The sequence below is a fragment of the Euprymna scolopes genome, chromosome 42, assembly GCF_053919585.1.
Source record: "Euprymna scolopes isolate OS-2025 chromosome 42, ASM5391958v1, whole genome shotgun sequence".
Classification (NCBI taxonomy): domain Eukaryota; kingdom Metazoa; phylum Mollusca; class Cephalopoda; order Sepiida; family Sepiolidae; genus Euprymna; species Euprymna scolopes.
This window is the reverse complement of record NC_136523.1, coordinates 1080086-1106826: the sequence shown is the minus strand read 5'-3', so window position 1 is coordinate 1106826 and position 26741 is coordinate 1080086. Positions and strand designations below refer to the sequence as shown.

General features: G+C 32.7%; 1 protein-coding gene across 1 annotated transcript in view; it reads left to right on the top strand.

Annotated features, from left to right (window-relative positions):
• Window positions 1-25447, top strand: part of LOC145266908 (vacuolar protein sorting-associated protein 37A-like) — a 91958-nt gene extending 66511 nt beyond the window's left edge. The window contains exons 5-12 of the mRNA XM_080122694.1: window positions 3068-3150; window positions 5360-5585; window positions 9809-9870; window positions 14788-14915; window positions 18117-18175; window positions 21670-21832; window positions 23990-24039; window positions 25336-25447. Coding sequence (XP_079978820.1) covers window positions 3068-3150; window positions 5360-5585; window positions 9809-9870; window positions 14788-14915; window positions 18117-18175; window positions 21670-21832; window positions 23990-24039; window positions 25336-25413 — 849 coding nt within the window. The 3' untranslated portion in view covers window positions 25414-25447. The remainder of the gene's footprint in view (window positions 1-3067; window positions 3151-5359; window positions 5586-9808; window positions 9871-14787; window positions 14916-18116; window positions 18176-21669; window positions 21833-23989; window positions 24040-25335) is intronic.
• The last annotated feature ends 1294 nt before the right edge of the window (window positions 25448-26741 follow it).

The following is a 26741-nucleotide window of genomic DNA, read 5'->3' as shown; positions in this document are numbered from 1 at the left end:
ACGACTTAAAAATTCAAGTACTTATAGAAAGAAAGGGTAGAGAATCCATGTATAAGCTAATGCAAAATTTCCCTGCACCAAGGCAATGCCAGGTATCTCTGCTGGTTAGGAGAATTAAATTTTAAACAGTTTTATAGTGTTTGATTATTTAAGAGGCTAGAGCAACAAAAAATTGTTTATATTAGACTTGAAAATGGCCATGTTATAGTCAGCTGGAAAGCAGCCCTACAGTAGTGTGTTCCACAGACGAGTAGTTCTAGGAATCGTGCACAATGTGTTATATTTATCTGTCTGTCTCTTTCAAGCCTTGATGCACATTAAGATCCAGTTGCCAAGTTGTAAGCTGAAATAAATGTTTATATACAAAAATGATAGACATATATAGTATTTTTTTTTTTTTTTTGAAAACCAAAAATAATGCATTTTCTATTAATTAATAAAATCATTTATTTCAAAGGCTGAGATTTTTTAACAAATATGTCTTTGTTCTTTTTTCATTTTACTTAACTACTTTTATAAATGATAGACTTAAAGCCTTATTTTAAATTTGTGCATGTTATTCATAGCTTTTATCCATTGCTCTCTTCGTTACAAGCAAACAAACAAGTTTGAATAAATGTTTGCGCACAAAAAGGCAAAACACATGCTACTACAAGGTGGAACGATAAAGTTGTCGTCTTAAAGAAAACAACACTACAACTTACTGAAAAAAATCAATTCAAGTAACTTGATCGTGTAGTAAAGCTGACATTTCTTCAATGTAGCCGCCTTCAGCCTCAATCACTGCCTCAATACGGGTTTGGAAGTAGGAGCATGACTTTTCCATAAGCGTTGGCGAATACTCGGTGGATGGCGGCAATCAGGCTGGCTTTGGTGTTATGGGAGGTTATGTTGATGATGGTCTCAACGTGTGACCAAACAAAGTAATCCAGTGGGTTTAGGTCAGGGAGTTGAGGGGCCAGTGAGAGAAGGGCACAAAATCGTAACACTCCTTCTGAAGCCAAGTCTGAGTCTCTTTGAACTTGTGGGCTGGCGCCAAATCCTGCTGCCACACCCAGGGTATGCCAACGGATACTTGATTGCACCAGAGGATCACGACACTCTTCAGCACATCAAGGTGTTAACTTCCAAGCCAACTTTGAAGATGTGAGGTGGCATGTTGTGGCCCTCACTTGAAACCACACCAAAGACCATAACTGTGGCAAGGAACTTCATTTTCATCAAACTGGGCATGTCTCTGTTATTCGTGACAATTCAGCAATGCTTTTTGAGGGTGCTGGCAATGGTCCTGCTGTCATAACTTGCATCAGTAGAGAACAGGAGTTGTACAGCCGCACATCTATGATCTCGCTCGTTGAACATTTTGTCATTTTCAGACATAATAGAAGGCTCTTATCGCTTTTGAGATTTGTGCACAACTGGCCAACTAATAGATGGGCTGCAACAAAAAAACAAAAACTGTTTTTTATCGAATGGAAATGGAATCATGTCGTCTTTTCTATGGCAATAATTTTATCGTTCCACTCTGTATAATCTAAATAATATGAATTATCAATCCTTATCTTAAAAATTCAAAAACATAAAACTAATTTATATTTTTAATTAAAATTTTATTTGATAATTTTCCATAATTTCTTGTTTAGATACCTACTTTTGCCTGATATGTAGGTATATCAAAGTTTTGATGTTAATTTATTTTGTACTAACATATTTTACCTTTTTATTTTTTTTTTTACAAAGGAGTCACTTCTTATCGAGTATAAGAGTTAAGCACCATTTTATTTTATTTTGTGTACAATTAAGTTTTTTAAGGGCTCCTTCAGTCTTTAACAGACTATGGATACCCACGAAGGGTTGCCTGTGCGTGAAATCTTTGTGACAGGAGGTGCGCAATCTCCAACCACACCTCTCCTGAGTCGTTAAATACCAGTGGCAAGTGAAGTGAATGTACAGGACGACTGGAAACAAATGCCGAGATAAGCGGAGAACACATACAGTGCCTAGAATTGCCAAGTGGTCACCCATCTGGTACTAACCAGGCTCAACATTGCTTAACTTTGGTGATCTGATGAGAACCGGTGTGTCAACGCGATTATGCTGTGTATAATATATATATATATATATATATATATACATATATTATATACATACATACAATGGAGTTAACCCTTTATGATCTGAACTATGATGTAGATGATTAAAAAAATATTTATTGCTAATTTTAGTTTAAACGCTAATGATACTATGATTGTCTTCAAAGTGGAAAACTTATAACGTTCAATTGTTAAATTACCTCTGAGAATTTTTGCATTTCATAAGCTTACCTTGATTATTATCCATAGTGCTTGAAAAAGTGTTTGTGACAACAAATGAAATCCTCTGCTTACTAGGATAGATGACGGCATACTGAATGTAAATTATGGACAGTGCAATCTGGCGATATCTGGCATCGACCCAGATGCTGAACTAATACGTACAAGGCATGTTTGAATCAATTCCCACTTTATTCATTTATTTATCGTGGACTATTATCCTCATCTTTCTTAGTTGTTGTTTCACAATGTTTCGGCCAACTAACCCTCTGGCCTTTAAGTGGTAACTGTGACGGATAGGAACTCCGAATCTCCTAACTGCATTCTCAGCAATTACTGCCATCCATAGTTGTTGTCATCTTACCACGTGTTGGTCAAGTAAGCCTCTGTCCGGCTTTTGGTAGGATTGAAACCGCTACCTTCAGACAATTCTCACCAAAGGAGCCTGTGGCGCAGTGGATAGAGACGTTGAATCTCTACGGTTCCAAAACATTGTGAAACAACAACTAAAAAGGATGGGGATAATAGTCCGCAATAAATAAATTAATAAATAATACTCATCTCAATAATGAATTCCAATTAAATAATATAAATTTCAATTTTATTTATGCCTTTATATTCATTTATTTATGACTGAATGAATTAGTTCAACCAGGTCATAAAGGGTTAAGTATCACTCTTCGAAAATAGGATTTGTCATCAAAGTTTATAAAAGCAATTTACGTTTATTTGTCCATTTTTTTTTTTTTTTTTAGTTCTCAATGCACAGTAGCCTTGGTGAAGTGATCCAATCAATCATTGAAGAGTTCAGTAAAAATCCTCCCATTCTCGTACCATTGTAAGTAAACATTTGTTCATTTTGTTTTTCGTGTTTTTCTTTACATATTAAAATGTGTGTATAAATGATGTCAGTTCTCTGCTTTTAAACAAAATTTCACGTTTCTATTTTAATCCTGAAAAAAATGTATTTCTGCTTAAATCGCTAACGACTCCTGTGGATGTGAATTCTTTATATTTTGAGCAAAATGTTTGTTTTTTTTTTTTTTGCTAGAGCCTTACGCGCTTATTTTTTTGTTGCTGTTTGGCTGGATTTTATTTCTTTTTCTATCTTTCTTGATTTTGTCTTGCCTTCCTTTTCCCACCTTATGAAAGTTCTCTCTACAAACTGAAAACGTTAATTTTGCTATGAAGACTATGACTTTAAACAATTCATGGAGTGGATATGGGTGTAAGATGACTTTAATTTCATCAAAGAACGACTTCTTGTCTCCTTTCCCCCTACATTGTCAGTGTTTTTCTTATAAGTTGTTTTAGTTGTTTTTGCACAGGTACGTACGTCATGCAGATTTTTATTGTTGTCACAAAGTACTCCAATCTGGTTTTTGCCAGAATTCCGTCTATATTAAAAAACAAAAATATTTATTGTGTAACTGTGACAAAATGAAAATATATTTAAACTCTTCAAACTACTGTTCTTATCTTGAGTGTAATTTTCACAACGTTTCGGTCTGCAAAGATCCAGGCGCAGTGGTTAGAGTACTTGGAAAAATCAATTGTAAAAATGATATTCTCCTGAAGTTGAAAAATACAGTTGTAAATTACTTAGGATCTATCCGGTCATGACTGATAGAAGGAGAGAATGCTACCCCCATGAAATAAAAAAAAAAAAGGTTCTGTTCGAAATTCCCTCCAAATTTCTAAGTTCAACGGAAACATTCCTGAGTTTGATGCGATACATCTGAAGAAAGTTGGAGGTTACATCAACTGAAACATTGTGAAAATTACAATCAAGATGAGAACAAGAAGATTCCAAATAATACAAATAACCATTCCTCATCTCAAACATTCAGAAACGTAAAAAAAAAAAAAAATGTAGCTTTATTTTTAAATAAAAAAATCAAACTTCATGAATAACAGAAGAGTGATTGCCATTTTGAAAACAATCTAAAAAAACAACAAAGGGGATGATTCAATTATTCAAACTTGAGATTTACATTGTAATGCCTATGAATTCCCATGAATTGCTTAAAACTGATTTTCTTTATAAAAATAAAACTACTTTATCAATGATTGAGATCGTTGGACTGACTTCCTCCTCTTGGTTGTTATTGTCACAACGTTTCGGCCGTTTTGCCCTCCGGCCTTTGTTCGTCAGGTGTTTTGTATCGAACTGGGGAACCGTTTGTTAGGAGTCTCGAACCCAACCCTTTATTATTATTACGAGGGTACCGTGTTCGGACTCCAGTTTTTTTTTTTTTTTTTTTAATGTTACTTTTTCACTGCCTTCGTTCAGGATTGAACTCAGCACCTTTTGGGTAACTAAACTTTGATACAACGTCTAGGACCACTTGGCCATATGTCACTAGGACAATTCTTAGTTGGTTTTTGTTAATGTTAAACCTATGTTGTTATTCAAGGTTTTCTCTCTCTATCAGAGGTGTCCAAATTGCATTCAGCTCTATGCTTGGTTTGCTCAGTAGGTTGTTATGTCCGAGCATGTGAGCTGTTTCTTTAAGTTTTCTCACTTTCCAGTGGGTCTCTCTGTTTATTATTTTTACTTCATCCCATAGGGGGCGATGGTCCCCCCTCTCCATCCAGACGAAGGCCGGAGGGCAAAACGGACGAAACGTTGTGACAATAACAACCAAGATGAGGAAATCAGTCCGACAATCTCAATCAATGAAAACACCTCATCTCAAAAATACAGACAATTACTACTTTATCAATTTACATAATTTTTGGAATATGATGTTTTCGTTTCATCACAAGTACATCATACTGATTTTTTTTTTTTTTTGACCCTAGGGTTTTTTTTGAGGAAATCTGGACAAGAATGAAAATTGTTTTCAATTAATCAAATAATATAAAATTCAAATATCTTTTTATGGAACTTAGGACTACTTGGGTTTTCTGCCCATAAAAGTTTACAATAATAAAAATAAAATTTGGAATATTAATCCTATGGTATTTGACCTTGGGATATTGACCTTGGCTACAACAATCCACCAGCGAGATTTTGATATTGTTTTCCCTGTTCTATTTTTTAGCAATATCAACACTCCGCAGCCTTCCACCACTTACGTATTGGGAGGTCCTGTTCCAAGTCCCGTTATCAATACCAATATGGTGAACGTCTATCCTCACTTTCGGCAGCCCATCCCAACAACTGTGACCCCCACCACAAAGGCACCTCTGCCACCCAGTACGAATGGGAACACCTCCAACAACTTGCCAAACTTTCCTCCGATACAGCAAACATCACAAAAACCAGAGGTAAATATCTTCTTTTTTTTTTCTTTTTTCTTTCTTTTTTCTTTTTTCTTTTTTTTTTTTCTTTTTTCTTTTTTTTTTGTTCTCCTATTTACTTGCCTCCCCATGAACGCAATGTTGGATACACAATGTCAGTTTTTATGTGGGGGGAAAAGAGGCATTCTGGATTGGAACAAAAGTAAAAATTACCTCAGTTGAGAAGGATTTCTCCTTCACTGGGCTGGACAAAGTAATGAATTCTATTATTAACATTGTGCAACAATAACAAGTGAAAACCAAGCTCCTAACGTTACATCATCAATGCTCTGTTCCTCATCTAGCATCAATTGAAATGGATGGCTCTCGTCTTGGGGAGGCTTCATGTTTTGACAAGCTCCTGGGTTTGACCTTTACTCCTGATCTGAAATGGAACACGTATATCAAGTCTGTTGCCCGGTCTGCTGGGAAAAATGGTAGGATCCTTCTACCGCTCCAGAAGATATCTCACTACTGATGCAATTCTCTATCTATATAAAAGCCAAGTACGTCCAAAGATGGAGTACTGCTGCCACATCTGGGCTGGAGCTTCAAAACAGCCTATCCTGCCTTGACAAAATAGACTTGGTGGCTTAGTGGGGGGTGCTCTCTTCTCTTCCCTGCAACCTCTCTCCCACTGAAGAGACATTACGAGCCTGTCTTTGTTTTATCGTTATTTCCATGGCAAGTGCTCGTCTGAGCTCAAATCTCTGGTCCCTCCTTGCCAATCCTTCATGATAAACACCCGTCTAGCTAAAACCACTTTTTATCTGTGCCTAAATGAAAACGTAGATTCCATGAACATAACTTTTTTCTTAGAAATGTACGCCTATGGAATTCTCTTCTGTTTGCCTGTTTCCCACCTGGCTACAGCTTGGATGTCTTCAAGTCCAACATAAACAAATTCCTTAATAATCGCCCCCTTAAGTAAGACACTTTATCAAATCTCCAATACCAACTATTACTACAATATTATCCCATTGATTATTGTACACAAAATAACCCTTATCCCTGAGTGGCTTCCGGGCCTTGATAAGTGGTGATCCCCATGTAAAAAAAAAAAAAAAATCATCGGAAGCAAAGTTTGATTTATCAGCTTAAATGCTATTTAGTTCTGACTTTAAAAATCTGACAAGAAAACTTTCTCTGTTAAATGAAAATTACATAAAAAAAAAAGCCAAAATATAAAATGCTTGTTCCAACAACAACAATAGCAACATTGCCAGAGAAAGAATCTCATAAACATTCAGTGTTCACATTTCTGAATTTTTTAGATGAAGTATGAATGTTTGTATCGTTTAAATTAATTGGACAGTTGTTCTCATCTTGAGTGTTATCTGCACAACGTTTTAATCAATGTAACCTCCGACCTTCATCAAATAGTCACCCCATTTTTTTCCGAGTTGAAAATGTTTACTATGTCTTTTTTCTTCTCACTTAAACAACTTCGATTTTTTTCCCTTCTTTCTCCTTTCTTCCCTTCTTCTTCCTCCACCCCCCCCCCCCCGTTTTTTTCTCTTATCTTATTATAATGATAACATATCAAAAATTAAAAAAAACTATATCTGGTTAAAAAATAGAAGAATACACAATCATATTGAAAGCAGCAACCTCTTACCTCTTCCATAAATATTATGTTTCTAAGAACTTATAATTGGTTGATGGATTTAATTAAAATTTTAGTCATAATAACTTAAAAATTGTACCCCTAGGGTTCCCGGATAATTAAATTATCTTTATAATGTGTTAACTTACTTCCAATTAGATCTAAAAATTCAGAACCTTAGAGGGTAGTGCTACCCCTTCTTTTTTTTCCCCTGCCAAAACGTGGCGACTTTTATATTTGACGAAGGTCGGAGGTTACATTGATGAAACGTTGTGCAGATAAAACTCAAGATGAGAACAATTGTCCCATTAATCTAAACAATAAAGACATTGAATGTTTACTTGGTTGAAATACTTGGTGTTAATTGGAGCAAAATACTCAATCTTGATTGGTTGCCTACATCGGACTTCAACCAATCGTAAATAGTCACCTACAGGAGCCAAGCACCTGTTCGTTTTATCTGTATAAGCAAGTGCACAAGCACTGTCCTCGGTCAGTGCCAGTGAGACCTCAACTTATGTTGTCCACAACACAGTATTAGTATCTGTCAAACATATTCTTGCTGCATAAACAAACTCTGCTGTAGTCTGACTATTTGCGTCTCAACAAAACCAAATGGATGACAGTTATGAACTTCTAAATATAGTAACAGCCTCTTAGTCTCATTACTCAAGTGTACATACATATGGACTTTCCTCATCCTTTAAACTCTACTTAACAAATAACACTTTGTCAATGTGTGAGTTCTCCACTTTTTGCAGAATTGCACTTTTTTTAATCCAGAAAAAAATGTATATTCCACTTAAATAACTTTCATATTTCACCTCTTTTGAGTTGAAATGTGCTTTTTTTTAAAAAATTTTTTTCTTTTTTCAAATAAGAAAAAGATGATTTCTGTCAAAGCATAAGTCTTCCTTCTTTGCCGTCGCTATTTGACTGGATTTTATTTCTCTTTCTTCCTCTTTATTCTGCTTTATCTTTCTCTTTTTCTGATTTGTCTCTCTTCATCTTCCTCTCGCTAACTTCTCTTGCCTTTCCTTATATGATAGTTTTCTCTGAAAACTGAAAATCTTAACTTTGCTGTGAAAACTAAATTTACAAATCATCCATGATGGGGGGTGGGGTCTAAGGTCATTAAATAAATTCTTTCATCAAGGAATGACTTCCTGTCTTTTTCCTCCCAGATGTGCACTTCATCTCTTTAGTTCTTAGCAGTTTTTTTTATTACACACACACACACACACGTGCACGTACACTAGGGTTGAGAGAATTCATCTTGATTTCAGCATTTATTGCATACCTTACTTTTTTGTCTTAGACTAGTAATTCTCAACAGGGGCTCACATGGACCCTCATGGTTTTTGTGACATTACTAGGGCTCCATCGTGTTCTTTTAAAATAAAATGTTGATATAATTTCTTCAATTTTTTTTTTTTTATTAAAGAAAAATACATTATGTTATGTAGATTTACCAGAAAATAACTAAGAAAAGATTTTGATGGGTAAAAAAAAGGATGAGAATCACTGGTTTAAGCATTTCTTAACTCTTTTTATTTCACCCCAAACAAGGCATATTGCCACTTGAAATGTAAGAGTACTATTTGGGGTCGGGTCTAACAGGGGACTGTGGGTAGTTGAGCAGTGAGATGTCTGTTCACATTATGTTTAAACCTCTCCAAGTTAGTATAGTAAGGAAACAGGAAAGGAATTCCAAAGTCTAGCAATTCAAGGGAAGAAACTATTAGGGTAGAAGGCTTTTTGGCATCTATGGATCTCAACAGTCAAGGGGTGAGATTTTGCTGCTTATTAGGTTAGTTGGGAGTATGTCAAGGGAGTGCAAATGTCATGAGTTCATCAGAGTACATTAATGTACTTGTAAAACCAGAACTTTTGTTGAAAAATCTGTAAATAATATTGATCTGCTATTGTTATATATTGGGTGGTGTATAACATCAAAAGGCGAAGGCATACATTTACGTTTCTTGTATACACTGTATAACATCAAAATGTATTCGTGTGCGTATGATTGTCTCTAATATAAATGGTTGTGTGTTTGATTATCATAAAGGGAATCGTGTGTGTGACATGTAATTTCTGAACCTACCTCTGCTTCTTCAAAACGGACCATCTGGAAACTTCTCATCCTGGAGGGAGACTTGATACCTGTTTGACGAAGATTTATCACTCCAAGACGATGAATGTGTTTTATAGTTTTTTATTTCACTTTCCCCAGAGGTCCTGCAGCAGGTGGAAGTGAAATCTGCTTGTGTGGGTTCTTCTTCACACACGTCAGCGTTCGTCTCCCCCCTCCCCAGTTAAGAGGGGGAGACCACGGAAAAACGTCCGTCTTCTTCAAAGCTCAAATCAAATCTCACCGATCTGCTGATCACGTCATACATACGTAATTTGGTCAGCTGACCTTCGGTTCTGGTAAACGTGTCTACCTCCATGTTTACTCTCCTCTCTCTCTCTCTCTTTCTGTCTCTCTCTCTCTCTCTCTCTCTCTCTCTCTCTCACTATGATTATTTTTATGCTTTTTCTATTACAAATGTGCTGTAAATGTAAAATGAAAGGTTTTCTAAATTCTCTTTTCTTTTCTGTGCAGTTCTTCAGTGGCTACAAAATGCCAGACTTACCAGCTTCATTTCCTTCATTGAAAAATAAAAGGTAAGTTGATACCGATTTTTCTAATTGTTTGCATCAGACTAGTAGTTTGTATAGTGCGATGCGATATTGCATAGGCTGCAAATGAAAAAAATGTTTAGCTAAGAAAAAACAAATTTTGTCCTCGGCCAAAGCACAAAAGAGCGTGATGGGGTGCAAGATAAAAACCTGACTCAGATATAGGTAGAAGGTTGCATCCAACCATTTTTCCATCAAAGCAACAGATTTCCATTTTAGATTTAAAGGACAGTTCAGTCCTAAATGCTTTTCAAAACAAGGGTCTTCTTTAAGGGAGTGAGGCATGTATTTCGACTGTGACAAAACAGGTATCAAAGCATTGTTGGTGGCGTAAACGTGCAATGAAAAATGTTTAGTTGATAGAAGAATTTGGTTGGCTCTTTGTAATAATATTGTCTTCTTGGATATGAGGTTCCATACTGTGAGTGTGAACCACTTGAGATTTTACAAAAGTTATGAGATCATCCCAATTAATAACCTCGCTCCAATCAATAAGATTTTATGTGCAGTAATAAAACAAATAGCCTTTGTAAAGTGGATGGCTGGAAGTGACATCAGTATCTATTTATATTTCAGTAGAACAAGCATAAGGCTGTGAGTCTCTGAGATAACTGGTCTTTTGAGACGGAAGCTAATGGACGGTTTCTGTTCGGTTGGTAGATATGTTTGTTTTGATTCTTGTCCATCATTAGAAAAAAACAAAAATTGTTGCAATATTTTAAATAACACATAATTAGTCATTTGGAGTATGTATCTGATTCACATATACATAGATAGTGGCATCCAACCATTTTTTTCAGCAACCTTAACAACAGACTTGTAGATCTAGAATGCAATTTTTCTTGAAACAAATTTTTAAAGTAGCCATTTATTTTAACTAGGGTAAAACAGGAATCAAGCATTGTTGGTGGGATGCGTACATACTGCAAACGAAGAATGTTTAGTTAAAAGAGTGGAAGAATACCCTAAAAGTGGCTCTTGGATATAAGGTTCTTGTGATGTTCCAAAAGTTAAGACCATCCCAAATAGTGCCCTCATCCTGTAAGTTTTATGTCCGCTAAGAAGACCCGTGATTTCCAAATAGGTTGAAACGTATTCTACCATGAATGATACAAATATCTACGTATAAGCCTGTTAAAAGCAGACAAAATTTATAGCCTGTTGATTTAGAATGAGTGCTTTATGCCAAATTTACGGTTGAATATGGTTAAATTTGTGCTCATTTTTGCATTAAATACTAACCCCTATTAATCCTTATGCATCAGATACCATAATACTTGGTTCACTGCACCTTATCATAACAAAGGTCCGTACAAATTTTCAGCAAGATTAGTGTGGTAGTTTCTGAGAAAAAGTAGAATAAACACAGACTAAGACAAATATAATATAGATATCCCAGTAGAGCAGTCAGTTGAATTTCTAACTCTGTGCGTTGTTGCTGCATCTCTCATAGAATATATCTCTACTCGACTTACTGTCTGCTCATAAAACCAGTGATATTCACGTATTATTGCACATGTGGAGATATATTCCTGACTACAATGTTTCTTATGAAAAAATAATTTCAAATATAGTAATGTTTGCAATTTTTGTGTTGAAAAGAAAGTTTAAAATAACATTTGCAAGTCATAAAACAAAAAACTATGATACTATCGGCATCCTCCTCTCTCCTTTCACAATGTTGGGAAGTAGGGAAGAAAGAGAAAAAGATGTAGATGGGGACCTTAGCGTTTAAAGAATTGATGGTGTCACACACACACCCAGAGTGCAACTAATATTTGCAGAATAGAGCCTGTCTCTGCTTTATCGTTATTTTCATAGCAAGTGCTTGTCAGAGCTCCAAGCTATGGTACCCTCTGGCCTGACTTTCATGAAAAACACTCGTCTAGCTGAAACCACTAATAATAATAATTTTCCCCACTCTTTATCTGTGCCTAAACCTAAATGTAGATTCTATGAAGAAAGCTTCTTTCTTAGAACTGCACACCTGTGGAACTCTGTTCCATTTTCCTGCTTTCCAACTGACTACAATATGGTTGTCTTTAAGTCCAATGTGAACAAATTCTTGATGAGTCATCCCCTTAATTAATCCAATTTACCAAATTTCCACTACTAATGATTACTACGACATGTTCCTCTTGACCAACCCTTATCCTCAAGTGGCCTCTGGGCCTTGATAAGAGGTGACTCCTTTGTAAAAAAAAAAAAAAAAAAAAAAAAATGTGTTGGGATTTGGGTTTTATTTTTATACTTATGAATCCATGCACACCCTCGATAGTCAAAACGAGAAAAGAATACAAAAGGGAAGACTATAGAAACAGTGTTGTGGTCGGCAACGTTGTTGAATGAGGTGGCGTGTATTATCACGTGTTATTGTAGTTGTGCTTCATAAAAAAAGTTATTTTATAAATTAGAAGTAGTTTTTATTTAAAATTTTCAATGTTTAAAATTTTCAATGTTTTTATTTAAAATTTTCAATGTTTTTATTTAAATTTTTCAATGTTTTATTTAAAATTTTCAATGTTTTTATTTAAAATTTTCAATGTTTTATTTAAAATTTTTAATGTTTTTATTTAAAATTTTCAATGTTTTATTTAAAATTTTAAATGTTTTTATTTAAAATTTTCAATGTTTTATTTAAAATTTTCAATGTTTTTATTTAAAATTTTCAATGTTTTATTTAAAATTTTCAATGTTTTATTTAAAATTTTCAATGTTTTTATTTAAAATTTTCAATGTTTTTATTTAAAATTTTCAATGTTTTATTTAGTTGGTTCAAGAGACAATGCTCTTTGCTGTTTTATTGACTTTTTGAAATTTTATTGCGAATCGATCTTTTGGTGAAAAATGTGAAAATCTTTTTCTTTTTTTTTTTTAAATAAAACGCTATTTGTTTACGCTAATAAAAAAAAAATGAAATGAATTTAACAAATTTTTATTTGATTATTTAAAATTTTTAAAATACTCATAAAAGTTATTATTTAAATGTTTAAACGCTTTTTTTTATACATTATTTACGAAGATATTCTTTGTTTAATTTTATTTTTATTTAGCAGAAAAAAGAAAATCGATTTAAAAAAAATGAATAAAAGGTAAAAACCTTTTAATATATGTCAGTTATTTTATCGATCTAACCGATAATTGCTCCTAGTGACCCTAGATAGAATCAAAGAAAGATTTCAATTGATGTTTTTAGATTCTATGAAAAATCTAACCCTTATTGAAAATTATTTTAATTTTCTGCTGATACGCATACTTTGCACAAATTTAATGTCCATATTTTCATTGATGTTCATAGTTCTATTAACCTATGTTGTGTTTTTGGTTGACCAATAAGAATTGCTTTATTTCAGGATGAGACATTTTAAATAGTATACAATATTATTGGTATTTACTTGTCATTGGTTAGAAAATAATTTTAAATATGGTCATGTTTAAAATGTATGCTTTGAAAGAAAGATTAAAAATAACATTTGCAATATGAGGGTAAGTAAATAAAAATATATTTATTGAGGCTGCATTTGTTACAATTTGTTACAAGCAGTTTTAAAATGGTAAATCACTTTAATGAATCTAAACAGATTCTTTTTATTTATTTTTAAAATTATTGAAATGTCGATAAATATGATCAAATATTTCAGCTGATTTTTAATACATTTATCACTAAGAAGTTCAATCGTTGTCCAGAATTCCTTCTATATTAAAAAACAAAAATAAGTATTTGTATGATATATGTGCCTGTGATTGGAAGAAAATATTGTACGCTAAAAATCATATGAATTAAATAAGTAGTTTTATTTTTATAAAGAAAATCATTTTTAAACAAATTTAAGTTTTTCCAATTTTTCCATGTAAAGAATGTTTTTAAAAACGTCACATTATTTGGAGATTGTTTTCAAGATGGTATCACAAGATCGTCTCGTAGTTTAGACATAAAATTTGATTTTCTTAACTAAAAATACAATTTGATCAAATTACATGAATTTTGGAATATGATATTTTTTTTGTCATGGGCTTATACATCATACAGATTTTTCTTTATTTTTGCTTTTAAATATATGTGGAATTCTGGACAAACACCAGATATTTAAAAAAATTTTATTTTTGTTTTATAAAATGAAAAAAATCTACTTTTATAAAATGCATTTCGTTTCTAATGTCCCTAACTGATAATTGCCCCTAGTGACCTTAGATTGAATTAAAATAAAATTTCAATGATGTCTTTAGATTCCATGAAAAATTTTACCCTTATTGAAACTTATTTAAATGTTCTGCTAACATAGCTATTTTCAGTGCTTGTGTACATTAGTGATTTTTAAACCAACACATTTCAGGTGAAAACATTATTGCATACGTGTTACGGTGAAATTAGTATAAATTCCAAAAATGACAAAAAAATGATCCAGTAGAAAAAATAATTAGAAGTAAAATTAGAATTAAATTATCAAGTTTTATCATGCTTTTTAATATGGAAGAGTTGTGCTACCAATTCAGTATCACAAACAAGGGAGATAAGAGTCCACCATTTTTTAAACATATCTGGAAACATAATTGTAACTGACTGTTTTTATTTAAAATATTTCTATCGCATCGTCTCCTAGATCATTTTTTGTAATTTTTGTAATTTATACTAATTTTGCCATGACATATAAGTATATAATGTTTTCACCTGAAATGGGTTGGTTTAAAAGATCACCAGTGCAAACAAGCATTTCATTTTCTGTAACACATGAACATTTATTTTTCTCTAAATCAAAGTTAGACTTGCTTATAGCAGCTCTTCTGGTTGACTTTCTCCATTCTTCAAATATTTAATTATCCCATTGTTCGTTTATTTTTTGTTGTTGCAAAATTTGTCTTTCTATGTTAATTCCTTTTGTGACTGTATTTATTTCTTTGCAGCATAACAGAGTTAAACGAGTTGATGAACGATGATGATAAATTGTTTGAGATGTTACAGAAAATGCCGGAAGTTATCAAAATCGAGAAGGAGAGAGTACAAATGTCGACTGATTGTATCAATTTAGCAGGTAATTTAACTTCCTTCCTGATGGTTGGCATTATCTTCCGTCCTCATTCTCAATATATTCATATACAAAAACATTATTTACATTAATATTCCGTCCAAAATGGTTTCTGACTACAGACAATCACTTCATGATTTATAAAATTGTATTCTAATAAATGATTCATAATATGATTTCTTCTTGTCAAACTTTCACAAAAAAAAACACTCAACTAGCTACAACCACTATATATGATTTTCCCCACTCTCTATCTGTGCCTAAATGTAAATGCAGATTTCATGAACAAAGCTTATTTCTCAGAACTGCCCGCCTTTGGAACACTGTTCCGCTGGCATGCTTCCCGGTTGAATACCATATGGAGGCCTTCAAATCTGATGTAAACGACTTCCTGTTAAGCCGTCCTCCTAAATAATCAAATTCTACCCAATTTACACCATTAGTGATTACTACACCACCATCTTAACTCCATTAACCCTTATCCTCGAGTGGCTTTTGGGCCTTGATAAGTGGTGACTCCCAAGTAAAAAAAAACAAATGGGTTTACATTATCTCTACTTTGTGTAAAAAAAAAAAATAAAAAAATAATAATAAAAAAAAAATAAATAAATAATAATAAAAAGTAGTGTGTTTGTTCCCTATGGACTCCGAAACGAGTGGGCCGATTTAAAAAAAAAAAAAAAAATTCCACACAAGTTAGCACCTTTATTACAGCTTAACATCACGAGTGCATTTGAGAAGTTTTATCATCACACAAGCAGAAGAGCCTGGTGTATAAAATCAACAGTAGGTTCTTTGATAAGATAGGGACGTGTAGCAACCGACACTCGCTACAAACATAGGCAGAAGTTCTTCTCACGACTCGAGATTTGAAATCCATTTTCTCCCTGGCTTGTCCAATCACAAGCCAGCTCTCAGTCACGTGACAGAATTTATGAAAGGCGAAATCTGAAACTCTCAACCCTTTTTCTCGCTCATTTGCTCAGTACTAACAGCTAACATGGTGACTTTTCAAACTCTCATTTGTTTCCACATGCGGTACCTTAATGAACAATCTTTACCATGCTAAAGAACGTACACCGACACACACACCTACTCTTTCTTACCACGAGACACTAACCCTTTGCCCTGTCTTTACTGTTGGACGCATACTCCTACATGTGTAAACACACTGAAGTCTTTGTCTCTTTCTTTCTCTTTTAATTGGCTTCCTTCGTATCGACAGCTACTACCTATAAACACGTATAAACAGAACTGAACTATTCTCTTCTCCAACCAGCTGACATGATATTCTATCTTCACACATGAACATTTCAACCTACGAACCCTAATTCTCTCTCGTACACGCTACTAATGAGGATAACAAATAAAGGTGTTTATTAAATCTTACTATGAGACTTCCTTTCGTTGCCTGCATCATTAACTAAAGGCGTGTTCAAAATGAATGTTTATGTTTAGAGCATAATTGAACCATGATACTTGACTTTTGCATTTTAAACTTTGATTCAAATCATTATATAAAAAAATAATTTTATAAAATCAACAGTAGATTCTCTACAGTGCAATGTAGACTACAATGTATTGTGGAGAACTGCAGGGAGGCATTTGAAGCTTCCTTCAGGTGCATCGTGGTGAGTCCTCAACTAGAATCAATTTGATTGAAAAATGGGTAATTTCACTAATTTCGATAATAATGAAAGTATTAGAAGTGTGGTACATTCATTGATCCTGATTCAATCCCGTGCAACGTCAGGTTTCCCTGCAATCCCGTGCAACGTCAGGTTGACTAATAGAGATTGGGAAAGTGTTCGTCTGAATCCAAAAGTATACTTCGATTAATTGTACTTTTATTCCTGAAGTCAAAACTATATTATTACTTCTATTGCTAATGGAAATTTGGTATCTGTCTATACTATTAAAAATTATTGTATAGTAGAACCCCGAGATACGGTGGCCCTAGGATACGTTTTTTTCAGGTTCCGATGTGGAATACAATGTTTGTCCAGCCTCTGGTTACAGTATTTTCCCCGCCTTATGGTGTTATTTATAATGTTATTTGATTATATACATGTATATTATATACTGTACTGCATTTTGTTACTAATTTTTGATGTCGTACTCTGTGATTCTACTATATATATATATATTCTGAAATAAAACATATTAATCTTAATCTATTTTATGAGAAGGGGGTAGTGTAGTATCTGTTTTGTTGTCTCTGAAATCAGCCTGGCAAGCAGTTTCCTTTGTAGTGTGTAGTATCACAAGATTGACTACTTTTTATTCAACTGGTGTTGCTTGGATGTCAAATTTTCAAAAACTGGAAAACCGTGGTTGGTTATTTAAAAAGTGTTGAAAGGATCTTACTAATCAAATTTTTTATTGTTTTTTTCCTCACTCCATGCTAATGAAATGAGTGTATTTGAACGTTATTTTCAGGGTTTTTTTTTAAACGATTTGAGAAATTTAAGTAACATGGATCCTGAGGTAAATGTAATATTCTGCTGATTCGAGTTAGGATAGACATTTTTTAGTGATAAATGATAACCAACAACACCCATTCACCCACACTTTTGAATGGCCTTGTGCCTAATTTGTTTAAGATGTAAATTTTTTAATATTTTTTATTATATAAATCATTCAAAGTGTAGTCTCTGTTTTTTGCTAATATTGTTAATGAATAAAAAATAAATGTAAAAAATTATTCTAAAATTGTATCTTTTAATGATTGGGGTATAAATGGATTTTAATATATCATCCTCCCATGAATTACTCCTTTCTTTAGTTTTTTTTTTTTTAATTATTTCTTTCTTTTTTTTTTTTTTTGCTAGGAGTTCCTCTATTTAATCAGTAATGTCTACCATCATGCTTGACCATTGGCAATTCCTTTTTTCATTATGTTCAATGTAGTAAAATCCCAATGAATTTATATTCTACTTAAAATACTTTTTTTAATCTCAAACACGATGTATTGCTACTTGGACACAAGGGGTTACTGTTTGGGTTATGTCTAACAGGGAATTGTGGGGAGTTGAGTAGTAAGCATTTAATCTTGACACTAAAAAAAAAATTTTTTTTTTCTTGTTTTCTTATCTTTTTTGTTTTGTTCTTTTGTTATTTATTCCTGACAATTTAAAATAATTTTTTTTCTTTTTTTTTTTAATGTTTAAATTAATACCTAAAAAATTTTAAAAAAATTTATTGTAGAAGAAAATTTGAAGAAAAGGCCTCTTACTGAGCAACTAAAGAAATCCTTACTTAGAAAGGTGAGTCAATAACTTCACATTTTCTTATCTTTAAACCCCCCCCCCCGTTTTATTATAATAAATCCCTTGAATGTTGGTGTTAGTGAATCTTCTGCATTGAACACTGCTTGCTATTGAAACTGCAGTGGTCTACAACAAGACTTTGAAAAAAGCTATAGACAGTAAAGGTCAGATGATTTTTGTTGCATCAAATAATGACTTCCTTTCTCCTTTCCTCCACGTGCACCCTCACTGTATTTCTTTGTTGTAACTGATTGAAGTTGTTCCGGAAAACCAAACCTCAGGAAAATTTGCACTTACATACTTCCTAACTTCCGGTGTGTCTGTTAACGGAAGTGGTGACAAGACAAATCAGTTCTTTCACTTTTGTTATTCTTCAGTATTTCTATTGTGAAGTGATTTATTTAAATTTATTGAAAAAGACATTATTGAAAAATATGCAATAAAAATTAACAAAATTATAAAAAGATAAAAATAACACAATCTTTATTTGCACTTTTGATAACAAATTTTAAAGAATAAGTTTTTATTTTATTTGAAATTTTGTAAGAAATATGTTTATGAAATTATAAAAATAAGTTTTTTTAATTTTAAAAGTAGTTTTTTTATTTAAAATTTTTTTTAAATTTTAAAAATAAAATTTTTCATTCAAAATTTTTTAATTTAATTTTTTTTTAATTTTAAAAGTAATTATTAAAATTTTAAAAATAATTGTTTTAATTTTTAAAATAATTTTTATTAATTTAAAAAATTTTTATTTTAAAAATGTTTTTTAATTTTAAAAATAAATATTGAAAATTTATCAATTGAAATGGATTGCTCTCATCTTGGGGAGGCTGTATTCTTCTGGGATTGACCTTTACTCCTGATCTGAAATGGAACACGTACATCAAGTCTGTTGCCAAGGTCGCTGGAAAAATGGTGGGATCTTTCTACCGCTCCAGTAGATATCTCACTGCTGATGCAATTCTCTATCTATATAAAAGCTAAGTACATCCAAGGATGGAGTACTGCTGCCACATCTGGGCAGGAGCTGCTAAAAACAGACTATTCTGCCTTGACAAAGTACAAAATAGACTTTGTAGCTTAGTGGAGGATGCCCTTTTCTCTTCCTTGCAACCTCTCTCCCACAGAAGAGACGTTGCGAGCCTGTCTTTGTTTTATCCTTATTTCCATCCATGGCAAGTGCTCATCCGAACTCCAATCTCTGGCCCCCCCTCGCCAATCTTTCACAAAAACACCCGTCTAGCTGAAACCACTCTCAATAATTTTCCCCACTCTTTATCTGTGCCAAAATGAAAATGTAGATTCCATGAACAAAGCTTCTTTCTTAGAAGTGCACGCCTGTTGAACTCTCTTCCATTTGCCTGTTTCCCACCTGACTACAACTTGGATGTCTTCAAGTCCAACATAAACAAATTCCTGATAAACTACCCCCTTAAATAAGACACTTTATCAGATCTCCATTACTAACGATTACTACAATATTATCCCATTGATTACTGTACATGCAATAATCCTTATCCCCGAGTGGCTTCTGGGCCTTGATAAGTGGTGACCTCCATGTAAAAAAAAACAAAAAAAACAAAAACGGATTTGCCTTGTCATAGATTCTGGTAGCAGACATACCGAAAGTTAGGAAGTACATTAGCTGATTATTACCTAACTTATCTGTAAATTTGTCATGTTTTTTTTTTTTTATGAGGTTTTACTATTTATCACGAAGCCAAGTTGTTTTTAGCCTGCTTTCACAAATACATTGGGAAAGCCGTCATGGTGTGATATTTTCAATGTTACAACCCTAACCAAATATTAGGAAGAAAGAGAGAGAAAGATATATGACAAAAGTTAAGAGGAAATAAGTTTATTGGGTGAACAGATATAGGAAATGGGGTTATTGGGGGAACAATGGAGAGGAAATTGTTCACCAAGGTAGACAAAGGAAAGCTGAAATGAGGTTGTAATGAGGTGTGGCAGTTATTCTAGGACAAACGACTGAACAAAGAAAAGATCAATATTTTTTAGTTATTTTTTAGGATTGGCAATGAGTTTTACAATAGTTTGGAAAGTTTGCGATGGTTGACGACAATCAGAGTTGAGGACAGTTGTGAGTTTAACACAGTCAAGGCAGATCGTGGCTTAGAGGAGATGGGGGGCATGAATTGATCGACTTACTGATGAATTCAGCCTCAACAGTAGACATAAATGTGGACTTTAGCGTCCAGAAGATCAGTGGGGTCACATACACACCCAGAGTGCAACTAATATTTATAGACAGTGTTGGAGTATTTTCTTTTTTGGTTATTTTTTTTTTTTACATGTTTGTGAGTGCACTCTCTCTGCAGTTGCCAATGCGTAAGAGACAAAGACACGACTAGAACGAGAAGATAAACAAAAAAAATGGCACACAACGTTAGAGTTGGCAATGTTGTGAGTGAGGGACCACATGATCTCACGAGGACTCTTAAGTTTGGAAAATCATTGTGATTTAATCTTTTTTGCCATTGGTCATAAATGTTTTTCGTATAAACTTATGCATATAATATTTTTTTTCTACAAACTTATGCATATAATATTTTTTTTCTACAAATGTATGCATATAATATTTTTTTTCTACAAACTTATGCATATCATATTTTTTTCCTATAAACTTATGCATATAAAATGTTTTTCCTATAAACTTATGCATATAAAATATTTTTTTCCTATAAACTTATGCATATAAAATGTTTTTCCTATAAACTTATGCATATAAAATGTTTTTCCTATAAACTTATGCATATAAAATGTTTTTCCTATAAACTGATGCATATAAAATGTTTTTTTCCTATAAACTTATGCATATAAAATGTTTTTCCTATAAACTTATGCATATAAAATGTTTTTCCTATAAACTTATGCATATAAAATGTTTTTTTCCTATAAACTTATGCATATAAAATGTTTTTTTCCTATAAACTGATGCATATAAAATGTTTTTCCTATAAACTTATGCATATAAAATGTTTTTCCTATAAACTTATGCATATAAAATGTTTTTCCTATAAACTGATGCATATAAAATGTTTTTTTTCCTATAAACTTATGCATATAATGTTTTTCCTATAAACTGATGCATATAAAATGTTTTTTTCCTATAAACTTATGCATATAAAATGTTTTTTTCCTATAAACTTATGCATATAAAATGTTTTTTTCCTATAAACTTATGCATATAAAATGTTTTTTTCCTATAAACTTATGCATATAAAATGTTTTTCCTATAAACTTATGCATATAAAATGTTTTTTTCCTATAAACTTATGCATATAAAATGTTTTTTTCCTATAAACTGATGCATATAAAATGTTTTTTTCCTATAAACTTATGCATATAAAATGTTTTTCCTATAAACTGATGCATATAAAATGTTTTTTTCCTATAAACTTATGCATATAATGTCCAGGGAAATGTTAATTTAGTGACATATTTTTGCTGTTTCCTTTTCTGTGCAGTTGGATGAATTGGAAGTGTTACAAAATGAGTTTGAAGAGGAGAGTGAACGCCACATGAGTTTGTCTGACCAGTTCCACCCGACGAGCATTCAGAGCAATATCAAAGTGGCTGTGATGGAGTCCGAAGAGAAATCCGAACAGATTGCAGAAGATTTCCTTGAAGGTAATCTTTTCATTGAAACGTGGATGCGATTTTTTTCCTGGGGGAAGGAAGGAGATGCACTTCATTTTCTATCTCCGATGTCTGTCATCTTTTTCTTGTCTTTGTTTCCCTCCTCCGTCCTAACAACTTGCAATTAACTATAATTATCACAAACCAGCCTAGGGTGTGAAAGCAAATAATTGCAATGGATTTCCATTCAATTTGCCTCATTATTTCCATTCTTCCAATTACTGTTCTCATATGTTATTTTCACAACATTTCAGTCGATGTAACTTCCAAACTTTTCAGGTCTATTTTATCAAACATCTTTGTGATGAACGTTACTCCCATGGATTAAATAAAGAGTTCTGTTCCAAATTCTGTCCAGATTCCTAAGTTCAACAAGATACACCTGAAGACGATCAGAGGTAACATCAATTGAAACATTGTGAAAATAAAATTCAAGATGAGAATAATTGTCTGGAGAATCCAAATAATACGAATAATCAATCCTTATCTTAAAAATTTAGGAACATAATCGCCATTTTTGATTAAAGTTTGTACTTACAAATTACATCTCTTTCACCGATTGTACTAAATGTGAGTTAACGTGTTTCCCTAAGGATTTTCTACTGTATAACATACAATTCATGTAAAAGCATTAGTTTTGGGATTGAGTTATATTGGAAACATTTTTAATTCTAATTAGTTGTAATTGATAATTAATTCAACAAGTCACCCCCCCCCCTTTATTAGCTATCTTTGTGGTTCTTGCTTCCTCTTTATTGATTCAACTGCTTTATAATTAAGTTTTTATTTAGAATTCAGCCTAATTAAAAAACAAAAATATAGAAAAATCTTTGACGTACATACCCGTCACGGAACAAAGATGTCATATTCCAAAAATCACCTAAATGGAATGAATAGTTTTATTTTTAACTAAGAAAATTAAATTTTATGAGTACACACAAAGTGACTGTCTTACGTTGCCATCTTAAAAAAAAAAAGGGCAGATAATTCTAGAATACTTCAAACTTGTGGGATCCGCTTTGTAATGATATTATAATTCACATTGATCATTTTAAATCATTTAAAGGTAATCTTCTTCATAAAAATAAAATTACTTGATCAATTTACATGATTTTTGGAATATGACATTTCCGTTCCGTGATGGGTACATACATTTTAAAGATTGTTAATTATAATTAGAATATAAAATTATAGTTTCAGTGTTGTTTTTGGAATAACTATAGATAAGAAGTAAGCACTAATTTGGCCCCCCCCCCCTTTTTTTTCCTCTCACCTTTACTCCAAACAAGCCATATCGCCACTAGTACGTAAGGGGCTACTAATTGGGACGATGCCTAGGAAAGATTGCAGTTGAACTTCTGCATGTCAGTACAGTCAGGGGAGCAGGTAGCAGGAAGGGAATTCCAAAGTCTAGAAAACTTTTTGGCATTTAGGGACCTTAACAGTGAAGGAGTGTGATTTTGTTGCTAAGCTATTATTTTTTTCATACCTCCAGCAGGTTGAGTCATGTGAAACTTGATTGTGAAAGTTTTACCAGTATATCTTATGTAGTATTTGATTTTTAGTCAGACAAAAAGACAAGCAAGATTTTTCCTTTGTAATAAATGAACAGAACTACCCGACATTGCCCAGGGAGAAAAAAGTGTCGTATATTTTTATTGAAACTCCTATCACTTTATTTTCTTTCCCCATCTGTCTTTCCCTCCTCCCTTGTTTTCCTCCTCCTATTCCTCACTCCTCTTTCTCCTCCATCCAGCCCACTCATCTCTCTCAAACACACAACTCACATTTATATAGATTCTTCAATTAACAAAACCTCATCAATTTATTATCAGATGTAATTGCCTTCATAATTTAAATAAATTAATAATTGCATTGCTGTTATTATTAGTAGTAGTATTAATGATTCTTATAAATAATACTAATTATTACTAATATGAAATACATGCATAAATGATACTCACTGACCACTTGATGTGATACCAACGGTGGCGGGTACTACAACTATTTTGTCTATTTTGTGTGAGGGGGGAGGCAGGTTAGGAGATTGATGAGAGTTTTAGTTCCTTTGGATTTGTGGAATTATTACTTTTATTTAGTTTTTGTTTATTTAAAAATATTAAAAAAAAAATTTTTTTTTTCTTCCAGGAAAAATTGATATTGAGGAATTCAAACAGAAATTCATGGAAGAAAGGACTGTAAGTTTCTAAAACCATTTTAATTTATCAGTTAAAAGATGAACACATTCAAAATTACTGAATCTTTTATTAACAATGACTATTAATATTCTGAATTCATATTCCATCTTGATTTTTTTTTCTTACTAATGGGTCACCAATTTGTATCACCTTACATTTTGCCATTCTAAAATTTGATCCTTCCTGCATTTGGCTATTCAAACAATTTGACGTTTCCTGCAGTTTGTCATTTAAAAAATTTGATCTCTCTCCTCAGCATTTTGCCATTAAAATAATTTAATCCTCTATCATTTTATAATTCAAACAATTTAATTCTCCTTACATTTTGTCATTCAAATAATTTGATCCCTCTCCCTGGCATTTTGTCATTCAAATAATTTAATCCTTTCTGCATTTTGTAATTCAAACAATTTGATCCTCCTTACATTTTGTAATTTAAATAATTTGATCCCTCCTTGCATTTTGTAATTCAAACAATTTGATCCTCCTTACATTTTGTAATTTAAATAATTTGATCCCCCCTTGCATTTTGTCATTCAAACAATTTGATTCAACAAAATCAACAGCTTTAGCCTATTGCTTCTTTTATTTAGTGTGTTAGTATCATTGCAAGAGTTAAAACTGAATGTTCTAAGTTCAAAGAACTTCTGTCATTACTAACTAGCAAAGTGTTTGCACTGTTGACCAAGGGAAGAGTTTACCAGGCATGTGTGATGGTAGATGTCAAATAAACTTGGTTAGTGAGAGTTAAGGACATGCGTTGCATGGATAGAACGATATGAAAAAGATATGCTTGATGTAAACTGTGTGTTTTAAAGATCGGCTTTGATGTGATGACCTCAGAAGATTGAACAGAATAGGGAAATGTGTACAGAACAGTAGATTATGATGAAAGAATCAGTGAGAGCTCTTGGATCATTCAATATGTTATGGTAGCATGTTCCTGGGAAAGGCTAACAAAAACATGGAAGGAACTTACAAAAATGGACCTGAGGAAAACAGGGATAAATAAAGACCTGGTCTGAGATATGTTACTTTGGAAGTCACTTTTCAATGCATGTACGCATAAAAAATAGACTTTAAACTGAATATGATGTTGATGCTGGTTCAATTTTTTAATTTATTTTGATATGCATTTTAATATGAAGTTTAAAATTATTAACAATATACCAATTTTGTTTTAATTAAAACTTTAACATAGTGATTGCTTAGTAATAATATTTTAAATGTTTTGATCTCCCTCTTTGACTGTTGCAAAATATTTCTAAAATCTCCCTTTTTCTTTTCCCTTTTTAGTTGTGTCATTGTCGACGGGCAAAAGAAGAAAAGCTGAACCAAATCATATTGGCTAGTGGCTATTACCCACTTTTGTAAAAAAAAAAAAAAAAAAAAAAAAAAAGAAAGAAAAGCAACAACCAAATAAAAAAAAAATGAAACAGGATTAAAGGGGAAAAGAAAAAGAGAGACTTGCTTATCCCCCCCCCCAGAAATATAACATTCTCCCAACAACAAAAACTTACAGGACAGAAACAGAAGTTCTGATTGACCAATAAACGATGCTATAATGAAATTTAAAAAAAAATGAAACATTTTTAAGAATAAAAAAGAGTTTAACACAAGTTGGTGTTAACTTTATTTGATTGCCACGAAAATGAAATCATTGGGAAAAGTATGATCTGTGTCCCCTTAAAAAAATAAAAATTATTCATAGAATTGTTCATAAAATTCAATCCTTTCTGCAATCCAACCATATTTGGTACAAATAGACTGTGCACTGACTTGACCACCATGTTTCATTCATGAATGTCCATGAATCTTTTATTCAATGTTCAATATGATCCAAATGTTCACCTCTATTTTGATTAGTACTAAGCACTCTCTGGTGGCCGTTGAAAGGTTTTGAAGGAGTATTGTGAGAGAGGAACAGTGGCTTAAAGGAGATCGAACAACTCCTCACACTTTAAATGACATGTTGGAATGACTGCAGAAACACTTTGGTGATCTTCTTATCAGTAGGAGTTGTTATCCTGCATGAGCTTCATACTCGTCGGACCATAAACGTGCTATATTTTTCTTTTTCTTTTTTTTTTTTCTTTTTCTTTTTTTTTTTTTCTTTTTATTAAGCACTGTCAATAACCTTGTTATATTCATTAATTTTTTATTCTTGGATACGTGTAACCTGGAATAATATTTACAAATTAAACTACAACAATAATATCTATCAAAACTGAAGACGGTAATCACAGTTAAAATCAGAGCCAAATTATGTGTAGGAGTTAATGCCAATTTTGCATGTCATGTCCAGTCGGACCTGCAATGCAAAGGTGCACATTTGGAGCAATAAAAAGGCTGTTTGACATTCATTATTGTAACTTAGTGGACAAGTCAGACAGAGATTGGAGTTTATTTTTATCAAATATGGTTGGATTGCAGTAAGATTGTGAATTGTATTACCTATTCTATATGTTGTGGGATTTTGAGGTTATCCAAATCATTAACCTCGAGTGGCTTCTGAGCCTCGATAAGTGGTGACTAATTAGTACAAAAAAACAACCTGTATAACCTTGACCTATATGGTAACAACGCATACCAAGCACATCATAACTATCATATACTTTTTCGTGGCTTCTGAAAAGTGTGTGCCACTGGGTTAGATGTTCGTAACCCGACGGCAGACGAAAGGTAACAATATCAGCTTTCTA